Genomic DNA, 16421 nt, shown 5'->3' with positions numbered 1-16421 from the left:
CTCCAGCTCCATGGGCCTAGCGCCTAAGCCAGGCTTCCCCCGGAAAGAAGAGAAGGCCCACTGGCGGCAGGTCCCTGACTGAGCATGGGACTCCTGCACAGCAAAGAAAAAACCTTCCTGAGGCTGAACCCTAAAAATCTAAGTCTAGGCATCCTCCTTGGGGTAGGGAAGACACTCCCGCCACTGAGGTCTTACTCTAGCCCCAAGCCTCCTCCTTACAGAAGGGAAAAGTCTGTCCTCCTGGCGGGAGGTCACAGAGCCACCAGGCCAGCGCTGTGGCTGTTTACATCGGGTCAAAGCTCTCTACAGGCCTTGGCAGCCGGACTAGCGGGTTTCCTTCCCCTCCACCCTCCCCTACCCCGGCAACTCGAATCAGCACTGGCGCAGAGATGCGCATATTGCCTTCTGGGATTGGTAGTTTTTTTAATGAGGCCTGCCCTCCAGAAAGGAGCGGAAGGGAGGGGGTCAAGGACTACAAGTCCCAGCGTTCCACGAGTTCTGTGGGAGGAAGGGCTCTGTGAGCTCCAGCATTCAAGTAGTAGTTTGGCGGTGAGCTGGCGGGGAGTACCTGCTTGAGTCACAGGCTTGCGTGGCGCGGTGATTCCGGAAAGGGAGGAGGCTTGCTCACCAGTAAAGGAGCCTCGGGTCTCACACCCCTCCGGGACATGCCCCGTGTGTCTCCTGGTGGTGTCTGCGAGGCGTCTCCTGGCGAAGAAACCTGCTCTCCTCTCCATGTCTTTGGACTTCTTTCTGCAGCCTCTGGATGGCGGTCCCCAGGTGCCCGTGGGGCCGGGGCAGACGGTGATAGGCCGCGGGCCTCTGCTGGGAGTAAGTGTGGGAGGTGCTCCCGGGCTCGGGCAGCCGGAGTTTGCTCGGCTGGGGCTCTATCTCCTGTCCTAGGGAACTCCACGGCTTGGCTCCGCTTGTCAAGATTTTAATTTGAGGGCAGCACGTTTTCAGCCAACGTTAGTCAACGCACAGACATTTCTTTTTGGTATCTGTAAAAAGTACTGAGTGTGTTAACATCATTATCATCCTCTCCGGCTGACAAACTAGGGTCAAATCCAGGTTGAGCTAACTAAGTTCGGTTATAAGATGTAAAATGTCAACAGACCCAACTAAACAAACAAAAACCCTATTAGCTTTTAAGGGCCAGTAGTTTAGTTACTCTAAGGGTCAACATATTGCGTGTTGACCTACAAAGCTTACACTATTTACAGTACTGTGTGGCCCATTACGGAAAAGGTTGGTTAACCCAGTGACCTCCCTAGTCTAATTTCCTTTGTCCCCTGGCCTCGTCTGCAAGGCTGGTGGACCTTACCATAAGTAGGCTGGGTAGTGAGCCCGTCATTGGTCTAAAGAGATGGTCTAGTTGAATCCTTTCAAAACTTGAAAGTCAGGTGCTTCTTATTAGCCTCGTTCAGATGAGAAAGTTGAGCTATAAACTGGTCATTAAAAGATGATACATATACAAATGGCCACTAAGCTATATATTCTTTCTCCTCTTTAGGAAGATTAGGAACCAGAACATTTGCAAATTACACCATGAAATTGTATTCGGTAGTATCCCACCATTTGGCATTGCCACAAGACATACCATTTACAAAGGCCACTCTAGAGATCCTGGCCGTTGAGTAAGAATATCAAAAGGGGCTGGAGAAAAGGGTTAGTTGTTAAGAACCTGTGGCTTCTTGCAGAGGACTGAGTTCAGTTCTTACCACCTGTGTTGGGCTGTTCACAACCACCTGTAATTCTGCCTCTCCTGGCACTCCATACATGCATATCCTGGCATATATAATAAAAAATACAATCTTAAAAATCACACACGAAAAACCCCCCAGTGTTTTAAGTAAGTTTATGATCTTTTTGGTTGGCTATGTTTATATCTATTTCCCTAATTATATCTGTAACCACCACCCCCAACCCCGCCATATCTCCTGTAGTGTCCACTTGGTGCACACTGTTTTGCTGACTCTAGCACTGTAGGCATACAAAGATGAATGAGGCACACAGGGTCCCCACCCTGTAGGTGTTTTGTCTTGGGTTAGTGGAGCAGACCTGGGTCAGCTCATACCAGGGTATAAGGAGTGTGGCTAGTTTCCAGCCTCTGTGTGGAACCGTTAGTAGTAGCTTTAAGGCTGTTTTGGGAATAGGAAAAGTGGTGCTTGAGGTTGCCCTTTGTATGTGTGAGAGAAGAAACAGGTATGCATGGCACAGTATGGACGAAGCAGAAGTTCACATGCTGCCTACCTCTTCCCCACTGTGATTGTTTACATCTTTACGTAACACTGTGTAGTTTTCCTTAGTTTGTTGGATGGCACACAGATTGGGGAGAGTTTCCTGGGAAGGTGCTTCTTTTGAATGAGACCAAACCCGCAGTGCAGCTTGTCCTTCCTTTGGTAGTGAGATGCCCAGACTAACGTGCTGTAGCTTGCTTCAGAGGGGCAAGAAATCCTGCTGCCAGTGCCTACTACTATGGATTTGGTGAGGACAGGGGTGGATTTTGGGCCTCTGTTTTATAAAAACAGGGTTATAGTTCCTGCCATGGTTTCTTAGCCCTGCTAATAAGAGATGAGCCTACTTGATGGCTGGTTTTTAGCAATAGCAAAGGCTCAGCAGCCAGTTTTATCTGGTCAGAAGTTAGACTTTCCTCTTTAAGCATCTTTTTGGGTTCCTTTTCTTCTGGAAAGATGGACTGCCGTCATCTCCCACCTGAGTGCTATTTTCTGTATTCTCACTGACCTGCTGCTGTTTCCTTCCTCCCTCCCTTCTTTCCTGTTACGACATGTCTTTCCTGCTCCCACATAGAATGCCAGATTGATGTTTCTGTCTGTCTTGAGCATGTTAGCTGAAGTGTTTTGTTCTTTTTTTTTTTTTTTTTTTAGCATTTCTTTTGATTTATTTATTATGTATACAGTGTTCTGTCCATATGTATGCCTGCAGGCCAGAAGAGAGCACCAGATCTCATTACAGATGGTTGTGAGCCACCATGTGGATGCTGGGAATTGAACTCAGGACCTCTAGAAGAGCAGCCCCTAGCTGAAGTGTTTTGTAATCTCTGTTTCCTGATTGTATTTTTGACACTGATATGGTTTGCTTTAGCTGTTGCTCTCTTTGACTTCTTGGAGGATGTGTTGATATGTTAGAATTTAGGTTATTTCAAATGTATTTGTTTTTAAAGACAGGGAGGGTCTCTCTCACTACTTAGCCCAAGCTGCTCTTGAACTTGCAATTTTCCTGCCTCATTCCCAAGAGCTGGGGTTATGGGCATGCAGCCCTGTACCCAACAAAAACACTTTTTTTTTTTTTTTTTGGTCAAGAGATGTTTGTAATGAAATAAAAAGAGAACCCACTAGAGGTCACACTATACTTTTGTATTATTCAAAATATCCTTTTCTTCCCAGTGTTAAGTCTGTTAAAAGATAGATTGGGATTGGATAGTATAAAAAGGAAAGAAAACTAAGGTGGATTATTAGAGGAACCTTCTTTGTATATCATGGTTTTATCATGACATTTCTCTGACAGAGAATCCATTTGTGGTGAAGTAACAATGAGATCTTAATACTCAAAATAAAAATAGGAACTTCGTACTCTGAACCACAGAGTAATTTGTATTTCTGTTATTGCTTCTGAATGGTTTTATTTAGGTATAGTCATATGTAAATGTTTTCTATACCATTTGTTTTTATTAGTAAGAGTAAGGATTTTGAACACTGCGCAGTCTGTGAGTGACTAAGTTATCTCAATTCTCTGGGCTTTCAGTATCCAGATTTGTAAAGTGATTAATAGCTGCAGTAGCATTATGGTAAGTCCCAGTATGTAGCTCAGCATGTAGCTTATTGAATGATAAGGTGAGTCATTAATAACTGCTGCTGATTCTGCCCACTCAGGTACATGTCACAAAACAATGACAGAGTCTCGAAACTTTGATTTTTTTTTTTTTAAAGTTAGGATACTTACTTCTTTGAAATATCCATATTTTAAATGAGGGTTTGAAGATATTTTTTTCTAGAAATTATTATTTTTTAAATTAACTGTTTTTTTTGAACTAATTACTTTTTGTGGTCCTCACGTTGTTGTGGCCCTGTACGTTTAGAGTCATTAAGTGTGGAAGTGCTACATGATTTTGAAAAATGAATACTGATTGGTGACAGTTTCAATGTTTTTGCAGCCTTAATGGGTTTTAATTTTATCTATACATTGCTATAGCATGCTTTGAGAGATAATGTTGGTCCTGCTGTATGTAATGCTGGACTTCATGTATTTGGTAGTAAGTAAACTAATCATTAGACTGGTCATATGGTCATAATGTCATATAGTTGTTGCTTAAGATGCTTTTTATCATGTATCAGTCAGGGATAGAAAAGTTATTCTCAACTATTACATTTTCAGTGAGGTGGGAAGGACAATCATTTCAGCATTTAAAACAGAAGCAGTTTTGAACTTTGGTGTGGGTAAATAGTTGTGAGTGTAAAGTGACCATTGCCAATTCAAAGCAAGAAATATTGAAGACATAGATGTTGATCTTTTCTTCACTGTCAGTGTTTGACTTGGGTTGTTTCCCTCCTGCCTTCTTTTTTCTTTTTTTAAACTACCACATGCGGCCCCATAACAGGAATGAGGTTGTTGGATCTGCATCTATCTAACCTTGTGGTCACACCCTTCAAATTTACCACTTAATGTTTAGGACAAGCTCAATTTTTATATTTGAAATGTTCCCTAACCAGTATATCCTGAATATTTTTTTATTTGGTAGATTTTACTGGAAGAAATCCTCTCTAGGTTTCATTGTAGGAATTGGGATGTTTGGGGATATGTAGATCCCAGGTAGTCATTCACTCTTTCATGACTTGGGTAAGTCCCCTCTTCTCTTCATTGTTCGTTATCTGTTAAATGAGGGCAGTTGTTTGACATGTAGTTACTGAGTTAATAATATATGTAATGTCTAGCTACTAATTTCATAGGTGTTGCTAAGGGTTTTGTTTATCTTTTAAGGAGGTAGCTAAATTTGACATATTTTCCCCTTGTAGATAACAGACAAAAGAGTATCCAGAAGACATGCCATTCTAGAGGTGGTGGGTAGTCAGCTTCGAATCAAACCAGTAAGTATATTGATTCATTTTAACCCTTTGCTTCTTGCCCTTCTACCATCAGATTAGAGATGCCTGTTTATTCTAAGGTTTGAAAATAGGGAATTTATATCAGAACCTATTTGTCTCATACTTGCAAGGTAAATATGTAAATAGTAAACTGTATTTCTCATAGTACAGAGCTGAATTTGAATGGCTAGATTTAATGGAAAATGATTGCCTATGTGTAAATTGTAATTTTGTTCATTATTTGATTAGCCAAGTAATTCCCAAAAATACCTACAACATGGGTAAGGAAGAACACTTCCTCTGTGAGAATCTGAGCTCTGATCCCTAGTGCACATGTGAAAAGCTATGTGTGGTAGTTTGAAAGAAAAAGGCCCCTAAAGGGAGTGGCATTATTAGGAGATGTGCCCTTGTTAGAGGAAGTGTGTTACTGTAGAGGCAGGCTTTGAGCTCTCATATATGCTCAAGATACTATCCAGTGTCTGTCTACTTCCTGTTGCCTACATATCAACATGTAGCAACTCTTTCTCCAGCACCATGTCTGCCTGCATGCCATCACGCTCCCTGTCATGATGATAATGGACTAACCCTCTGAACCTGTAAGCCAACCCCAATTAAGTGCTTTCCTTTGTAAGGGTTCACTGCAAGATCACTTGTCATAGATGAGGACACTAAAATAAAAAGATGAAGCAAACAGTCAGCTGATACATAGTGGAGGAAACTCCAAGCTTACACTTCCTCTCAGGCAGAGAGAAGCTAGAGATATCTGAATGGCCTGTCTCCACAGCAGTAGAAACCCTAACTAAGACACTGTGTGTGTCTGTAACCATATTGTGGTAAAGGGAGCTGAGACAGTGTACTTGCAGCTTGCTGGCCAGCTGGCCTAGCTAAAATATGGTGAGTTCTAGATCCAGTGAGAGACTCTGTCTCAAGAGAATAGAGAAGTGATAGGACACCTGAGATCCTCCTCCTGCCTTCAAGGGACACGTGCAGTGTTCCTCACCCCTAAACCAAAGCATGCCTGTAACTGTAATGTGTGGTTTTATGGGAACAAATGAGGTAGTAAGTTCATTCACTTCAGTATTTAGAGGATGTTTATCAACACTTTTCTATGGTTCTTTGTATAGAAGTGAATATTTGTAAATTGTAGAATGTATTCTATTTCATTGTTTTGTAGATAATTTTCACTTAAAGCATTTTCTGTAGGCTGGACTTTTAATCCTTTGCTCTGTAGCCTGAGCATCAGTGTTTTGCTGGGGTGATCCTGAGACTATGTAGCTATTCTTTTTCAATTTCAAACTCCTTTGTATAGGAGAATGGGTTGTGTGTATGAAGATTCACTTGGGAGTATTTTATTTGTGGTGAAATAAATATTATTGAACTAAATCCACTGATTTATGACTTTTAAGCCAATTTATATTTTTACCCCCTTCCTTGCTCATGCTCTACTTCTGAGCTATATATACCCTATCCTTGTGATTTCTGTATTACTGTCTGTTGTATAAGTCATTACTTGAACTGTTGTTGCAATAATAGCCTTTTAAATTAAGTACTGGGGAAACTTTTAAGTAGAACTGAATTTACCCCCATCTCAACCCTGAATAAGTAACATTTGTATGTTGTTCTCATGTTGCGCTGAGAGCCTTGACATGTGTCAGTGTCATAGTCAGCACCCTGGAGCTCAGCAGTAGTGCATCTCTGGATCTTCATTTTCTTTCTTTTCTTTCTTTTTTTGGAGCTGAGGATCGAACCCAGGGCCTTGCACTTGCTAGGCAAGCGCTCTCCCACTGTGCTAAATCCCCAACCCTGATCTTCACTTTCTTATTTTCCTTAGGTGAGATCACTTAAGCTCACTATGGGGAGCTGGACTAACTTTGTGTCTCTGGTATTTACTGTGATGCCTAGACTGCATCAGGTTCTTAGTACAGTTGAATGCATGAGTCAGTGCTGTGATGAGAAGTATAATGTAGAATTTCTGAAAGTGGGTATATTGTGGGTTTTTATAAAAGTACTTGTTTTTCAATGCCCAATTTCTAATACCCTTCTAATGAACTAATGAAATAAAGAAGTTTGTTGTTTCTGAAGCATCTTTAGGGAAGGAGTCAGGGTATTTTGATTCCTGTTTCTGCAGAATGTTGTTTAGACTTACTTCATTCGAAAAGGAAGGGCGGATGATGACATATCTGGCCCCAAGTGAAAGCTATGTGACAACACTCAACATTCTGCAAAGTTTCCATCTGTTATCCTGTAATCCAGGGACATGACAGGAGGAATGCACACTACCCTTTAGTTTTGGATTGGTAAATCCTTTGAGTTGTCTTGATGATTAGATTTCTTTTTTTTTAAATTAACTCTTAGACTTTTCTAGATTGTATTGTTAATATTCAAATCCTACTGATAGTATCATGTGCAGAGAAATAAACCAATATGATTTTTACAACATATGTATGTTATGGGATATTTGATTGTGACACTCTGAGACTGTTAATAAGGTTAAACCTTGAATCAAGGGGCAGAGTCCACAACTAGCTGACTGGAATTAGCCATAGAGATTTTTGAGGGCCCAGATAGAGAGGCACAGGAAGAGACAAGGAGAAGCTTGAAGAGATTCATGGCCCTTTTGATTTGGGAAGGTGGAGAGAGAGGGTCAGCTTGAGGTTCTGTGGCTGCTTTCTTTATCAGGTTTGTACCCCAATATCTGATTCCTGAGTTTTTATTAATAATAGAACAATTTAGGTAAATGCTTCACCTAAATTTCCCCCTTTTTGTCTAAGTAAAAAGGGAAGGTTTTAACTTTAACATAGTAAAACTATATACTATAAAAACAATTATCAGGTAAGAATTACATTTACTACTGGGCAGTGGTGGCACACGCCTGTAATCCCAGCACTCAGGAGGCAGAGGCAGGTGTATCTTTGTGAGTTCAAGGCCAGCCTGGTTTACAGAGATAGTTCAGGACAGGTTCCAAAGCTACAGAGAAACCCTGTCTCGAAAAACCAAAATAAATAAATAAATAAATAAATAAATAAAATAATTACATTTACAATTTCCAATCCATTTATATTTGGTAGGTTTGGAGAAATTACTCTATTAGCTATCCTATCTTGATGAGTCCAAAGTTTTATACCTAAACCACTTTCTATCATAAATTGTATTATCATCCTAAAAATATCTTTTTAGACCTTGAAACATTTTCTTAGATAAACAACTTAAACTTTTATGTCTCTCAACCTTATAAATTTTACATCTCTTTATAAGTCTTTTTTCTGATGTATAATTATAGAATCAGCCTTTTCAGAACTCAAAGCAGTTGCCCATTGGAATCCTGAATATGTATCTATGGTATGGTGTACATACTTTAATTTTTCAAACTCTGCAAAATGAACCACATCCATTTGCCAAATTTCATTTCTTTGAGTACCTTTTGGGTTTGGTAATAGAGTTTGGTTACACAAAGAATAACTAGGACATTTTCCTTGGCTTGTTGCCAAGTGATAGAAAAATATTTTTTCAAACCTTTGCTATTAACATAGTTTTTCTTATGAAATGCTGACACTTCTAGCACATTCCCTACCAGTAGCTGGTCAATTTAATCATTACTTGTGCTGGAGGGCCTGGTAGACCCCTATAGGAGATGATATATGTTATATACAAGGAATCATTTCTATGTCCAATTACTTGTTGTAGTTCAGTAAATAACAAAGTTAATTGTGAATCATCTGGAATAAATTCAGTGGTTTCAATATGTAAAACAACTCTTATTACATATTGAGTCAGTAGCTATATTAAGAGGTTCTGGAAAAATCTAATAATACCATGAGAATAGTATATAATTTTGACGTTTGAACAGAATCATAAGGGCTTTGAGCCACTTTACTTATTTTTTCTGACTTATAACCTGCCTTTCCTGATTTATTTGCATTAATATTACATGTAAGGGCTCCAGAAATTGGTGTTCCTCATACAATGTAAGGAAGAATCCAATTAGTTTTCTTTACTAACTGAAGTCTCTTGCTTTTGGAATATTTGTTGCTAATCTTTCCCCCCAAATTACTTCAAACTTTGCCAGTGTTCATTTTTTTTGCCCATAATGAGGAAATTTGAGCATTAGTAAAAAGGTCCCACAATTCTATCTGGTATATTCTATTAATTGATGGAGTCTCAATTTTCCTCTCAGAACCAATTCTGAAACCCTTTCTACATAGGTCTTTAATTTTTTACTCTGTTTGTGTACTAAAAATATCCATTCTAATATATTATCTTCTCTCTGCATAAGAATTCTTGTGGGAGAATGAATAGAAGGTAAAATAACCAGAATACAATCAAGCTCTGGATCCAAACAACCCACATGTGCATCCTATAATTTCTTTTCTACCAGAGCCAATTCTTTCTCAGTCTTAGTTGATAGTTTTCTTGGACTTTTTAGGTCCTTATAACCTTGTAAGGTTTGAAATAAGTTACTTAGTTCTTGAGTTATTTATCCAATTGTGGGCTGTAGCCAGTTAATATCTTCCAGCAATTTTTTGAAAATCATTAAGAGCTTATAATTGTTCTCTCCTAATTTGTACTTTCTGTGGTTGAATTTTCTGTAAACCTATCTTGTATCCTAGATAATTAATAGAATCCCCTCTTTGTATTTCTTCAGAAGCAATGTGTAACCCCCAACAAGGCAAAATTCTCTTTACTTCATCAAACACTTTTCCTAAGGTATATGTATCTGAATCAGCCAGTAAGATATCATCCATATAATGTTAAAATATAGGTTGAGGAAATTGTTTATTAATTATTTCTAATGGCTGTTGTACAAAATATTGACACAAGGTAGGGCTGTTTAACATCTCTTGTGGAAGAGCTTTTCACTGATATCTTTTAACAGGCTGAGAATTATTATATGTAGGCACTGTGAAGGCAAATTTTTCTCTATCCTGTTCTTGTAAAGGTATAGTAAAAAAAGCAATCTTTGAAATCAGTCACTATAATAGACTTAATTTAGGTAATAAAGAAGACAAGGGAATTCCAGATTATAAAGAACCCATTGGCTGGATCACCTTGTTAATAGCTATCAAATCTGATATCATTCTCCATTTTCCAGATTTCTTTTTAATGCTATATATATGAGAATTTCAAGGACTGGTCGATTCTTCAATATGTGGAGCATTTAGCTGCACCTATACTAGCTGTTCTTGTACCTATAATTTTTCTGATGTCAAAGGCCATCTTTTGCCGGCCAGTGATGGCACACGCCTTTAATCCCAGCACTCGAGAGGCAGAGCTAGGTGGATCTCTGTGAGTTCAAGGCCAGCCTGGGCTACCAAGTGAGTTCTAGGAAAAAGGCGCAAAGCTACAGAGAAACCCTGTCTCGAAACCCCCTCCCCCCCAAAAAAAAGGCCATTTTTCCACCCAAACAGGTTTGTCAGTTAACCATTTTAAAGGTAGGGCTGTTGGTACCTTTGAAAGATCAATAGCTGTTGTGTCCTGATTATATACAACCTGAACGGTCAGTGACTGTTCTTGATAATACCTTTCAATATTTTTCCCAGAAGCATTCTTTATTTTATAGTTTGCTTCTGAGATTGGAGGAATGTTAATCTGGAAAATATATTTTTACTCTTTTCTTGGTATTGCTTTTGGAAATCTGTTATTGTATTTAATAACTTACAGTGTCAAGGTTCTATAAAAGGCATGATCTTATATAGTTAGCACTTTTTGAATGGGAATTAGAATCAGAGATCTTTTAACTATATGGAGTAATTTTTCTCTATTTTATTATTTATGATTCATAATTTTTTAACTATTGAGTATTTTTCTTTAAAATTTTTTTTTTTGTTAAAACTGCTGATTTACCTTAAGGAGTTTTAGTGATTTAGTTGAATAAAACTTTAGTTTATAAACAACCTTAGATTCACATATATATGTGTGTGTGTGTGTGTGTGTGTGTGTGTGTGTGTGTGTGTGTGTGTTTGATTTAGGACAGAGATGGTATTGTGTCTGGGGCAGGAGCTGCCTGTGGCCCTTAGACTCTTTTCCACTCCTCTTCTGCATAAAGCCATGAGGGTAGGGGGGTTGATAAAGACATCCAGTTAGGGCTGAGTGTCCAAAGTCTCCCACTTTTCCCATATTGTCCAGCTGTGGATCTCTTTGTTAATTACTGTCTACTTCAAAGAAGCTTCTCCAATGAGGGTTGAGTGATGCTCCACTCTGGCTATAGCAATATGTCATTAGGAGTCATTTTATTGTTATGTTTCTTTAGCACAGTGATATTCAACCTTCCTAACGCTGTGACTATTTAATATAGTTCCTCATGTTGTGGTGACCCCCAATCATAAAATTATTTTGTTGCTACTTTATAACTGTAATTTTGCTGCTGTTATGAATCATAATGTAAATATATGATATGCAGGATATCTCTTAGGCAACCCCCAAAGGGGTCACAACCCACAAGTTGAGAACCACTGCTTTAGCAGAATAATAGTAGTAAGTTTTCACCTAGGCCCATGATCTATTTAGTATTAGGTTCTTGTTTACTTTAGCAGTGCCAAGTATGGGGTTCATCTCATGGAGTGTGCCTTAAGTCCAATTTTAAAAAGTGGTTGGTTACTCCTATGACATCTGTGCCACTGTCCATTCACTTTATTCTTCTAAGCCAGTTCTCTCTCTACACAGCTTCTGTTCTGCTCTCCTATTTAGCTCCTTTCTTGCCTAATTCTCTCTACATTTTTCTTCAGTTCCCTCTAAGTGCTATCTTAATTCCTTCTGGGTTCTCATCCATCTAGTTCTTTCCCATCTTAGCTCCTTTTCTATCTTCTTTTTCTCATCCAGTTCTTCCTCATTTTGTTCTTCCCTACCTGGCTCTTCCTCATCTTCTATCTCATTCTTCTAGTTCTCTCTTCTAGTCCTCCAATCTAGTTCTCCTCAAGTCTCTGGGGTTTACAGTTATATACCTGTGCAATACCAATGTTCTGGCTAAGGCAAGGTCACCAGACTTGAATTCCCACAGGATCAAAAGGAGGGGCAATAAGATCCACACAAAAGAGCAGTAGCTGTCAGCAACCCAAAAGGGAAGTGACTAATGGGGAAATTAATCAACTAAGGGCTAAATTCGGTTAATATCTAAGCAAAGGGGATTTTATGGGCTCAAACTAAGTTCTTAGAAGTAGTTAGAATGTTAAGAATCTATAAGTCTCTAAGTCATGGGTGAAAATAAAACTGCCTTCTTTTTTCCTTTGGCCCCTATTGTCCAAGCTGTCTCGGCTGCCAATGTTTTCTGGCAGGGTGGGGAAAGTGTAGCTAGGTAACCTGTGTCACAGCTTGATATACTTGTAAGTAGAAACCCTTTAGTTCTGAGTTAATTGTTAAAAGTAGATCTAAAACTAGAGATAAAACTTTGAAAAGGGGAAGGTTAATAAGCTTAATTAGCATATCTGCCAGGCCTTCTCAAGCAGATAGTCTGGATGCTTACATCTGTTCTTAGAAAATCTGAGGAGTATCTCAGATAAGATACTTTCATCCAGAGAAGTCCTGGCTGGATGTTGGTAATGACAATAGTTACAGAAAAGTTGCTGAAACTGGGGGTCTGGCTGTGTTGCTGCTTTAGCACAGTCGGGAGATGTGTCCAAATACTTTAATTGTGCCAATGGATGATCGAACACACTGTTCTAGGAATGGAAAAGCTATAATAGCACGTGAGAAATTCATAGCAGGAAACAGCTAATATTTAAAAGCCAATATCATCAAGACTCCTTAAGCTCTGGCTCTATCCTCTGGAAGGTCCTTGGCTTCTTCCAGATATTAGCTTTTGCCATAGTCAGCTGAATTCCTACTTCATATTTCTGTGGCTTCCAGCAAGGGTCCAGTTTTGATGGTGTAGCAGACACTAGAGGCCTTGAACCAGATCAATGACTCATTACAATGAACATTTGCAGGTAAAGCTGTTTGGGCGAAAAGGTGTACAGTGCAGCTTCCAGTGTCACTATGATTAATGAATATGTGATGGGGAGGGGAAAGACAGAAAGAATGGTCCATGTCCAGTGGAGTGAGAGAAGGCTGTGCCCAGAGGAGCAGGTTGTGCCCAGAGGGGTTGGTGAGATGTTTATTTTATTTTATTTTATTTTATTTTTATTTTATTTTGGTGGGAAGGTTACAGGGGCAGAGGGCAGATATGAAAGAACTGGGAAATAAGTGGGATTGGAGTGCATGATGTGAAATTCCCAAAGGATCAATAAAAACTTTTGTTAGAAACTTTGATTGTATATTATTTCATATATATGTTAACAGTAAATAATATGTATTAAGGCTTAACTTAAGGGTTGATCAGTATATGTCCTTGGAGTATCAAGTTTACTCTGGAGTCCACTGTCTAAACAGCTTTAAAAAAAAAGATTATCAAGGACCTTTAATTCACTTTTTTTGTGGGTAGATTTGATAACTGCTTGAGGATATGATGTTTTAAACCAAGCTTTCCTAATTCCTTGGGATATGTTATTGCATAAATAACGATAGTCTCCATTCTCAGACAGTCATATGTATGTATACAAATACACACACACACACACACACAAATGGCTGATCAATAAAAAAGGCTGAGTGATTAAGTTGGTATGCTAGGGAAATGGTTGATTTCTCTAGGAAAAAGTAATTTAGCATGATGTAGTAGAGGAAGAGGTCACAGGGAGAGTTGTTCAGAATCTTGATTTGTTTGCATTACTGTGATTACATTATCATGTAGTAAGGCTTCTTTATTTCAAAACCTAATAGTAAAATAAAAAATTGGCTATTTGACTTGCAGAAATAGCCAATTTTACCTTGATTACATTTACGATTTTTTGATTACATTTTGTGTTTTGGGGAGGCATGTGTGTAGAGAGCAGAGGACAACATACTGAAGTTGGTTCTCTCCTTTCTCCATTTGGGTCCTGGGGATCGAGTTAGGTCCTCAAGTGTGGTGGCAGGCATCGTTACCTGCTGAGACTGCTTACCAGCTCATATTTGCAAATTTTGAAGTGCCTTTCAGTAGGTATTTTAAAAATTACATTTGGGGAAACTAATTATCTTTGCTAATATGGAGGCAGTCAGTGGAAAAATATAATCTAAAATAATTAATGCATTAATAGTTTTGTCTTTGATATATGTTAATTATTTGCGATTTCAATCTAAATGATATTCATGGAAGGAGTTATTTAAAAGTAAAATTATTCTTCCAGACAGCTAGAAAGAAGGTAGTAATGCATAAGATATTTGATCACCATATCCTGCCTCATGGTTTTTCACTTTTAAATTGTGTCAGAAATTCTTAGGAGATAATAAATAATTGCAAAGAAGTGCTTTTGCCAGAGAACGAGTGCATTTTGGAAAAATAGTGGAGACCCTTCTCATACTGAGAATTATTTTTTCATCTTTCTTACCCATTGAGTAGCTTATTTAACTCATCAGTTGATGATTTTGCTTGTTATCTTGGATTCCTTCAGGAATGGAAGGTAGAACCCTTTTTCATGTATAAATGATTATGGTACTAGGTGCCAAGCTTACTAAACTTTCAAGTGTAATTTTATACTTAATTGTTTTGATACCAAAATTCTGGATCATTTTATATTAGTTGTATTTTTCTCAATCCTGCTGTGCCACTGTATTCCTTTATTGATTAGATCCATACAAACCCGTGTTTCCGGCAGTCCTCTGAGGAGAGCCAGCTCTCGCCAATGAAGACACACGTGTGGTGCTGGTTGAATCCTGGGGATAGCTTTTCCTTGTTACTCAACAAGTACTCTTTCCGTGTTTTCTCTCCACAAGCTGAGGTGGAAATGGAGTGTACTTTAAGGTAAGCTTGCCTGTGAACTTAGAGTGAGTGATGGCATTTGTATCTGAGTGCCCCACCCCACAAGTGCTTCAGTGAAAATCGTTCTAGGTTTGAGTCTCATTCGGCTGCAGTAGCCACATAGTTTGTTTCTGCGAAACATTTGGCTTTGGAAATGGCTGCCTCCTGGTGTGCTCCAGTGTGTGCTATCCTTTACCTTTTTATTCCTAATGTTTCCACCAAACAACTAACTACATGTTTCCTTGAATTTTTAGCTTTATTAAAATTGTTTAGGTATTCTGACTTATATCACTGCTTTACCTTATAATAATATCATAAAGTACAGAGTAGAAGGACTGAAGAAATGAGGTAGTAGGATGAGTGCTCAGAATCTGGTATAAAGTTAAAATTCACAAATTTTGAGCCAGTTGCCAGGCAATTGCTGGGCTTTTTTTTCTGGCTCTAAATGACAGAGTTCAAACACTAGACCTGTAGAACTAATTGGAAATAGTGACATATGCATTAGACATTTCTTGATCTCATTGAGGTTTTCATGTATTTTAGAACTACCTCTATTTTGCTTTGTCTACTACATCAAAACTTTAAGGTTGTTGTTTTCAGCCCTGTGTTCATCTGCTCACACTGAAAAGCCAGTACCTGGTAGAGAAGAGTGCACTCAGGAGCCGTCACCCTAAAAAAGTGGAAGGAGCTTTCTTCTCCTCAGAAGACCATCTTGAGGACCAAAGTACAGGGAAGGGCTTATATAGAGATAGGAGGTACATGGGCAGTGATGGGAAGACCATTTGCTGGACAAGGTCTTAAGGCAGCATCTTCACCATTAGCTATGGGCTTTTTCTTTGTCCTTTTTTTTTTTTTTCCCCTAACTGGAAACTAGCAATTCCTAGGGCTAATACCTTTAGATAAGCATATTACTTTTCTATAGGTTACCCACCCGGCAGTTCACATGCTCTGTGTTAAGTGATGTTCCAGACACAGGATAAGGAGGGATGTATGTTTTCTGGTGTCATCTGAGGGTTGCCAGATAGTCTGAGTTTTAAAGAAAGGTTCTTTAGCAGGTAGTCATCTAGGTGTTTGTATAGAATGTGGAATAGTGAACAAAGGGTAAGGAAGTAAAAGCAACCGCCAAACATAACTTCTGAGAGTAGCCACTGTTAGCCACTGTTAGGAATGGTAATAAGCGTCATGTATTTGAACATTGAAATCTTCATAACAATGAGTGTGGGGGATTCACACTACTATCTCTATTGCAGTTCAAGGAAGACAGAGAAGGGTTGAGACTTGCCTAGGGTTACATAATAGGTCCAGGTTCTAGAATCAAGCCAGCTATTTCCAGAATGATGACTACCCACTACTGTACCAGAATACCTGCTTTAGCACTCACTGCAAAAATACCTGGAGGATGGTGAAGTCAACCTGGAATAGTCATAGAATGGAAAGAAAGAGGGAGGGAGGCGGGGTGGGGTGGGGTGGGGGGGGGGGAAGATCCTCATTAACACTCTGTAGTATGATATTGA

At 39.0% G+C, this 16421-nt stretch overlaps 1 protein-coding gene across 4 annotated transcripts in view; it reads left to right on the top strand.

Moving 5' to 3' along the window:
• The first annotated feature begins 512 nt into the window (after window positions 1–512).
• The window catches only part of Aplf (aprataxin and PNKP like factor), a 49479-nt gene continuing 33570 nt past the window's right edge, over window positions 513–16421 (top strand). For 3 of the 4 annotated variants that reach the window (XR_004944537.1, XM_036182240.1, XM_036182242.1), the window contains exons 1-3: window positions 513–828; window positions 5031–5102; window positions 14738–14910. Coding sequence is in view for 3 of the 4 variants with exons in the window: in XM_036182240.1 (XP_036038133.1) it covers window positions 733–828; window positions 5031–5102; window positions 14738–14910 (341 nt within the window). In the remaining variant the exon portion in view is untranslated. The remainder of the gene's footprint in view (window positions 829–5030; window positions 5103–14737; window positions 14911–16421) is intronic. The other variant, XM_036182241.1, reaches the window with a different exon arrangement.

This window comes from Onychomys torridus, chromosome 3 (assembly GCF_903995425.1).
Source record: "Onychomys torridus chromosome 3, mOncTor1.1, whole genome shotgun sequence".
Taxonomy (NCBI): domain Eukaryota; kingdom Metazoa; phylum Chordata; class Mammalia; order Rodentia; family Cricetidae; genus Onychomys; species Onychomys torridus.
This window is presented reverse-complemented; position numbering and strand designations above follow the sequence as displayed.